Here is an 8655-nt window from a genome sequence, read left to right as displayed (position 1 = left end):
TTTGAGGCAATTTTGAACCAAAAAAACATATATATATATATATATATATATATATATATATATATATATATTCTTTTACGTTAGTTTACATCCACAAATCCACTATTTCACACACATAAAAGTGGATGTGAAAAAACAAACATAAAATAGTGGATGTGTGAGAATCAAAACTCTTCCGAGTTTATACCATTAACATAAAGTTAAATAAAATCCTCAAGAATGCTTCGAGATTAAAAGTAACACAGCCTCAAAACTTACACGGAGCACAAAGTTAACGTTAAACAAAAAATAAAAATAAAAAATACTAAAATGTGATGGAGCTAATTAGTTATATAAACCCAATGGCATAAGTTTGTAATTTGTCCATAAATTGCAATATTTTTGAATGTAAACGAAAAATTATTGATTTCATTTTACTTCAAATTTTAGTTGTCAAATTAGTTATTGAAACTTGGTGACCACAGTTATATTTTCCATTGACTTATATTTTTCACCATGCAAGACACTAAAAACAAAAAATAAAGGTTTTTTTTATCAAAGAAAATAGGGTATAAATTGTGATAGGGCCAAACTATAATGACCTATTTGGGAGGGGGAAATGGGTAAAAAAGAATATATTATGAGATTAATCTTTATAATATCTTGTTTGGGAGTTTATGTAAAAGGCAACAAGACAGGCAGGGAGCGGGTTTTTTATTCCCCACCTCCACTAATGGGGTTCAAGTGTTGTGAGTGATATGTTGCATATTGCGGATGTGACATATACCTTCTCGACTGAATCTAGCTTATATGAAATTAAAATAATAATAAAAGAATGGAATGGTTGATTCTTAAATGTTCTTTTTTTTTAAGGTTTTAATTGTAAAAATGATGAGGTGAGTAACAACTGCATAAAGTGACATTTTGCAACCACGGCTAGCCAATATGAAATTGGATTTAACCACAGGTGAGTAAGATATAATTATCCTTGTATTCTAAGGAGTTAAGGGTAGGAGTGGCAATAGGACAAGTATGGGGCGGGTTTTCTATTCTCCACCCCCACACTAGTGGTGTTCAAGCGTTATGAGTGATATGTTGTATATCAAGGATATGGCATATAACTTCTCAGCTGAATCTTAGATGAAGAAAAAAAAAAGGGAATTGTTGAATCTTAAATGCTCTTAAAAAAAAAAATGGTTCTAACTATAAAAATGATGAGGTGAGTGATGACTGCATAAAGTGACATTTTGCAACCATGGCTAGCTAGTATGAAATTGGATTTAAGCAAGGGTGAGTCTGTTGTAATTATCCTTATTTTATTAAGAGTGGAGAGTAAGAGTGGCAACAAGACGAGCATGGGGCAAGTTTTCTATTCCCCACCTCCACTCTGCTTTAGGGCGGGTTTTTTTTTCTACCCTATTCTAGAAGGTATCCATCCCGCCACACTCAAGTTATATATATATATATATATATATAATTTATTAAAAGCTTATTTTGAATACATTAAATTAAAACACATAAAACATTGAAAAAAAGTTCTAACATTACAAAATCTTCTCAAATCATAACAATACAACAATTTATGTATTAAGAAATACAAAAATAATTCATACACAATGATGCAACAATTAAAAAATATAAACAACTTAAATCTTAAAACATAAAAATATATTCAATAATACAAGTATACTGGAGAAAATGAGCTTTTATCCTTTTTTTTTTTAAAGATATCCAGCATTTTACCCTATTTCTAAAACTATTAGGAAAATGCCCCTATTTTGAAACTTGATTTTCTAAAAATCGAATTTCAATTTAAAACTCGATTTTTGGACAATCGAGTTATACCAAACTGAAAATTTAAAAAAAAAAAAAAAAAATTTGGAACTCAAGTTCCATGTGAAGTACTCGAGTTCCTTGAAAAAATTTAAGTAGAACTTGAGTTCCATGAACTCAAGTAGTTTACATGGAACTCGAGTTCTAAAAAAAAAATTCTAAGTCCACGTTCGCTATAATTCGATATTTCAAAAATCAAGTTACACATTTGAAACTCAATTTTTAGAAAATCGAGTTTCAAAACAGGAGCATTTTCCTAATTAGTTTCAGACATGAAATATTTTACTGGAAAGTTTGTGAAATATGGGTAAAAGCCCATTTTGACCCAAGTATACCACATCAAAAAAATTAGAAAGAATAATGTATGAAAGATAAAAACACGAACACACATATATAACCTGTATAAATGTTTTTTTTTTTTTTAATTGTTTAAATATAAACGAGATGGGTGCAAATGTCTATAAGGAAAAATGTTAACCCCATTCCCACCCCCATTTGCTATGCGGGACGGATAAAACTCATCTGTTAAGAGCATGTAAAACGAAAACCCACGAGATGGGCTTAAATTGTCATATAAGAGAAGTTTGTGAAAAGGCCATGGGTTTAAAATCAAGGTCACCACCCAAGGCCCAATCCAATATCTACATGATTTGAGGCAGTGTTTTAGATGGGCCGAAGAGGCAAATTGGGACCATCACCATGCCACTGCTTGCCAGTCATGAAATCTTGCTTGTCTCATCATGTCTTATCATCCACTCATCCTCTCATCGTACTCCAACAAGTGTAGCATACTGTAGTGTTGAGTGTAGTTTGTCTTGTCACCCTCATCAGAGACACAGAGAGCACAGCAGGAAGAACCGAAGGAGGTTCCAAAATCCTCTACCTTCGAATTCTGTCATGGCTACTTCTCCAACTCCAGTGGAACCCATAGACGTGTTCTGGCACGAGGGGATGCTGAAACACGAAACTGGCACAGGCGTTTTCGACAGTGGCATGGATCCTGGGTTTCTTGACGTCTTAGAAAAGCACCCAGAGAACTCAGACAGGGTCAAGAACATGCTCTCCATTCTCAAACGGGGCCCCATCTCTCCTTACATCTCTTGGCATTCTGGCACACCTGCTCTCGTCCCTCGATTGCTCTCCTTCCACACTCAAGGTACATATCCACCGGTTTCAGTTTGTTTCTTTTTATTTGTTATTAAGAATTTAAGATTGTGTGCTTTCAAACTGAATCTGGGTCGGTTTTGCTTTGTTTAAAGCAAAAAAGATGATGTTTTTTGAATGGCATGTTTGATTCATTAGTAAACTTTGAAGAGTGGCATGGAGGTGGGGTTTTTGGAGTTGAATTCTTGTTCTGTTTTTGTTTACTTGGAATTTGATTTCCCTCAAGTGCAAGGGATGATTTCCTGATTATACTGAAATGGGATTTCAGTCAAAATTCTATTCTGTGCAATGAAGCTTAAAATGTTGTAATGTGTTAGAATTTTAGAAGCTGTGGGACTGATTAACTCCCAATTTGCTATACCTTCCCTATAATCTGTTGCAAATCAAATAACGTATGGAAGAAAATGTTGGGGAGGGATTATCTTGAATGTAACAACCTGTCTTAAGTTTGCTGGGCATGAGTTACATCAGAGTCTGATATTATTTCAAATTTGTTGATTTCCCAGAATACATAAATGAACTAATTGAAGCAGATAGGAATGGAGGAAAGATGCTTTGTACCGGAACATTCTTGAACCCTGGATCATGGGATGCCGCGCTTCTTGCTGCTGGTACTACTCTATCAGCAATGAAGCATGTACTCGATGGCTGTGGCAAAATTGCGTATGCATTGGTTAGGCCTCCGGGTCACCATGCTCAGCCTACTCAAGCTGATGGGTACTGCTTCCTTAACAATGCGGGTCTTGCTGTTCAGTTGGCTTTGGATTCTGGCTTTCAAAAGGTTGCAGTTGTTGACATTGATGTTCATTATGGCAATGGAACAGCAGAGGGGTTCTATAGGTCAAATAAAGTTCTTACCATCTCCCTTCATATGAATCATGGGACTTGGGGTCCATCTCATCCGCAGAATGGATCTGTTGATGAACTTGGTGAAGGAGAAGGATTTGGGTATAATATGAATATACCTCTACCAAATGGCACTGGTGACAGGGGATATGTGTATGCCATGACCGAGTTGGTCATTCCAGCAATTGAAAAGTTTGAGCCTAATATGATAGTTTGGGTTGTTGGCCAAGATTCAAGTGCTGTAAGTTCTCTCTCTCTCTCTCTCTCTGAATTCCAATAATTAGTGAATTTTATTGAAGACATATGCTCAGAATTGATTTCATCTGCTCATGTTGTAATTGAGATTTGGCATAAGGCCTATATATGATTAGAGCATTCAGAAAACTGAACCATGGGATTTTATGGAAGTAGACTGTTAAAAAAGGATATTGGAAGTGCTAAAGTGATTAGGATACAGTCAGACGGGATATTGAATACATATGATGCTTTGATGGAGATAATTGATTGAGAAAGTGACACCTAAAATGTGGAACTTAAAGAATGATAAATGTCCTGTTTCTTTTATGGTAGAATTTGAATGTAATAATGAGCTAAGGATCATGACATAATTTTAAAGATCTGTAAATGGAGACTGAATGGTGGATATATGATGAAAAATGTGCTATCATTTGGTCTACTTGGTTTTACAAGTTGCTGGGTTTTGTATATATTTGATTAAAATTAGGACTTTGGACTATCTCTAAAGTTTAAGCTTCAGACCCCAGTGTTTCTTTCTTTTTTCTTTTTTTTATTAATGTCTGACCCCAATGTTTCTATGCAGTTGAATTCAGCCCTCAGGTGTCTTCTCATGAAGACTGTTGAGTCAAATAAATATTATTCATTATTACTTTTGTTTAGCATTACAAAGTAACTATTCAAAGGATAAGAAACACATTTTATGAAATTTAAGAAACCGAACTTTCCAGATCATTCAAATATATCTGCTCAAGAAAATTTAGAACCAGTTTCTTGGTTATGTACTTCACTTACATTCCTTGGAGCACTTCCCTTCACTTTAAAGGGCGTCCTTCTCTATAGGGATAAAGCCTTTGATTTCTATCAAATGACTCGGCCTCTAAATCTTCCACCACCCAAGCTCACTTTCCTCCCTATGCTATGCTTTCCCAGCCAAGGCCTACCACACTGCACGCCTGCAACATTTTCGCTAGATAGTTTTTTTCTATCAAATGACTCGGCCTCTAAATCATCCACCACCCTAATTCACTTTCCTCCCTATGCTATGCTTTCCTGGCCAAGGCCTACCACACTGCACTCCTGCAACATTTTTGCTAGATATTGCCAGAAGTGCCACCCTTCCTGCTGGTGTATGAGTGGGTTTGTCCCTCACTGTTGGTAAAAAGAGAGAAAGGGGCAGCAATCTAGTGGGAGTTGTTTCCGTTGTATGCAATAGGCCACTATGGACAAGGGGGCAAGGCTTTGGGGGCAGGCACCCTACACCATCCCTCCCATTGCATTCCCTTGTCTCCTATTGTACTGTACTGTATCAGAACATTCCTAATAGGAACATCAGATCAGGAATGAGTTTATGTCTGTTCCTTATTTTGTGGCTGGGAAATAACTTAATTTTGAAGTAAATAATATCCCTTCTTTCAAAACAAGGAAATTGGATGAGTCTTATTATTCTCTAGTTGTAGTGAACTCAAGGAAAACAATGAGATGAATCAGGATTTTCTTGATTCAATAGTTACTACATTGGGTCTCTGTTTGGTTTATCTATTTATCATTTCTTAAGATGAAGCAAGAGAAGCTGTTATGCTAGAACTCAGTTGAAGAAGAAGACAAGATGTTTGAATGAATTAATATTGATCAAATAGATTTGGTTCATTGTGATAAAGAGATCACACACGGCTTGCTTGCCAATGAGCTTCAACTCAATTGGCACTTCCCCATAAGATCTAGGTGGATGTTGAGATTGTAGATTTAAGACCCAATAAGTTCATATATAACTTATGAATCAAAATAAATAGATAAAAAATATATATCATGTCTGCCATTAAAAATTTAAATAAAAATAAAAAGAAGAAAGAGTGACTCTTTTCTTGGGTAAGTCACAAAGAAAAAAAAAAAGATTCACAAAAGAAAAGGAAATCAATCTTTTATGCCTTGGTAATAGTCGCAAGATACAAGGGCGAGCTGATAGTCCAAAATCCAAAGTCTAGCCTCTCACTTGTAGCCAACACTAGCGTTCAAAGCCATCTTGTAAGATCTGAACTAAGAGAAATTAATTTTCTATGTATGTATCTTTGGGAGGGGGGTTGAATTTAAGCTCCACCTTGTGGACTGACATTATTTGTTCTCCATTCTAAAATTGACATTCAGGGTAAGGAAGTCAGGCACTTTTAACTTGGCATTGTTGGGAAAATGATTATTGCATTATGGGCAGAGGAAAATCATCTATAGAGATAGGTTTTTTGTCTTAAATGTGGGGAAGAGTGGAGACAGTGGTCAATGAAGGTAGTCATGAAGCAATGCTTAATTATCTGTTCTATTTTTGTGGATGCTTAAAATCTTTTCATGTAAATTATAAGGGATCAATTGTTAATGTTGATAAAGATGGAGTTTCTTATACAGTTATTACATGTGATTTAGTTTGATCCAAATGGAAGGCAATGCTTGACAATGAATGGTTATCGAGAGATTGGGCAGATAGTTCGTAGCTTGGCAAATAGGCATACCGGCGGTCGCCTTCTTATTGTCCAAGAAGGTGGATATAATGTTACATATTCAGCTTATTGTCTTCATGCAATGCTTGAAGGTGCGCTCAACCTTTCATGTCCACTATTATCTGATCCCATCGCTTATTACCCGGAGGATGAGGCCTTTTCTGTAAAAGTAATCGAATCCATCAAACAGTACCAACAAGACACTCTACCATTTCTAAAAGGTGCTTAATTTGAAGGTATTTGCTTTACATTCTGCTCTTATAATTTGTTTTCCACTTGTAAATCTTTGTATATGATATTCTATTTAAATTAATACATAGTAAGTTAATTGTAAATGTTTGTTATTTTAATTTAGAAATTAATGTTTTACTCATCATGGTAGGCAGGAGCAAAACTAGAAATTTATCATGAGGGGAGCCAAAGCTAATATTTGTGAGAGATTTAGAGTATTAAAGTAAAATTTTACTTTTACATGTATGTATGGATAGTCATTTACTTTTACTAGATTTCTTTTCAATGTTTAAAACTTTATAATGACTATTATCTAATATATCAAAAACCTTTATCCTTCAGGGTTGCACCCAAAAGAAAGTTCAGATGGGAGCATGATGCAATATGTGTATTGAAGAGAGAGTCGGGTGGTGGGGGAGGGGGAGGGTGTGTGTTAGTTAAGTTTTCTGTTTTTGGACAAATTTAGTTAGGTTTTTGGATTAAAAAAAAAAAAAAATTTGGTGATTGAAATGTTAGGGGCATTGCCCCCCCCCCCCCCCCCCCCCCCCCCCAGGACTAAGCTTGGTTTGCCACTCTTTGTAGGATTCAAAGATGATTCCACAGTAGAATTGAGGTTCTATTATGCTGCTAATTGTGTATGTGCGTGTGTGTGTTTTGAGGTCTTAGACACATATTATTGTTACTGAAGTTTAGACAATCTTTGTTATATGGCATAGATCTCCGTAGCAATTCGTTGTATTCAGAATTTTGGACACCTTTGTTCTTCAAATCATAATATCATTCACAAAAGGAGTAGTAATACCAAATCCTCTGATTAATGCATATGCCTAAATATGTTATGAACCAGTTTAAAACATGTGGCTTAGGTTTTTGTACCAATTGAACTCTCTCCCTCTCTCTCTCTCTCTCTCTCTCTCTCTCTCTCTCTCTCTCTTATGAGCAAAACATGTTTCTTGCTTGGCTTTCTGATTGACTCTGTTAAAGTTGATAAATTAGGTCTGTGTCATGTGGAAATTGTCACTTGCTGGATACAGAAAAGATAATTCTTGAAGCAGGTTTTTGCTGTCCATTTGCTATGTTGGTTTTGGAGTTTGGACATTTTCCACTACTAGTAGATGCTATCATCTATGTCTATAATATTCCTTTTCTGAATTGTATGTAACCTCTGGGTAAAATTCCACATCAGGTTAATTTTCACTTAACCATTTTTTGTAAATACATTATGCAAAGTGAAGGTGTTGGGGGCTTCCCCTCATTGTCTCATGTGATTCAGTTTGCTTATTGTGAGGGTACACATGGAGTTTTCTTAAAGGGATAATGACTCCTTAGGGTCACTAAAATGAAGGACTTTCCATAATTAATCAATGCATGGTAGTCTATAGGTATACCATACTTCTAGAATGATTCCTCATGGAGTTCCACTCTTTTTCACTTGAACCAATTATACAATGCAGGATTTATTTCAATTCAGATAGTAGTTTGTATTCTTTAGTTTGCACTTTTGCCTTTTTTTTTTTTTTTTTAGAAAAATGATAAAAAATACTACAAGTTTTACTACATAAAACTTACAAATTGATGTGATAATGTATGTAATTGGTGGACTTCAACCACCTAATAAATATGTTTGAAATGTATTTTTGGTGATTTGTGATACATTAGTTTATAAATTTCATATAGTAAAAGTTGTAGTGTCCCTAGCATCACTCCTTTGGTGGCAAATTTTCATCACCAAACTTTGAATTTATATGCTATAGGTGGAGGAATTATTAAGTCCACCTGGAGGACCGATGACGTAGTCTTCCCTAATCTTCTAACCAATAAAATGTTGTTATCTATGCAAATGTGGCATCACTTGGTAATTTTTTATTTTTTATTCCTT

General features: G+C 35.1%; 1 protein-coding gene across 4 annotated transcripts; it reads left to right on the top strand.

Moving 5' to 3' along the window:
- Positions 1 to 2521: 2521 nt before the first annotated feature.
- Positions 2522 to 8040, top strand: LOC142606842 (histone deacetylase 8). 4 transcript variants are annotated; one of them, XM_075778198.1, is made up of 4 exons: positions 2522 to 2968; positions 3483 to 4063; positions 6472 to 6781; positions 7773 to 8040. In XM_075778198.1, the coding sequence occupies exons 1-3, from the start codon at positions 2710 to 2712 to the stop codon at positions 6772 to 6774; spliced, it is 1143 nt and encodes a 380-aa protein (XP_075634313.1). In that variant the 5' UTR covers positions 2522 to 2709; the 3' UTR covers positions 6775 to 6781; positions 7773 to 8040. The 4 variants fall into 4 exon arrangements, with proteins under 4 accessions (XP_075634313.1, XP_075634316.1, XP_075634314.1 ...); XM_075778201.1 differs by having other exon boundaries at positions 7761 to 8040; XM_075778199.1 differs by lacking the exon at positions 7773 to 8040 and adding an exon at positions 7119 to 7208.
- The last annotated feature ends 615 nt before the right edge of the window (positions 8041 to 8655 follow it).

Source organism: Castanea sativa, chromosome 8, assembly GCF_040712315.1.
Source record: "Castanea sativa cultivar Marrone di Chiusa Pesio chromosome 8, ASM4071231v1".
Lineage (NCBI taxonomy): Eukaryota > Viridiplantae > Streptophyta > Magnoliopsida > Fagales > Fagaceae > Castanea > Castanea sativa.
This window is presented reverse-complemented; position numbering and strand designations above follow the sequence as displayed.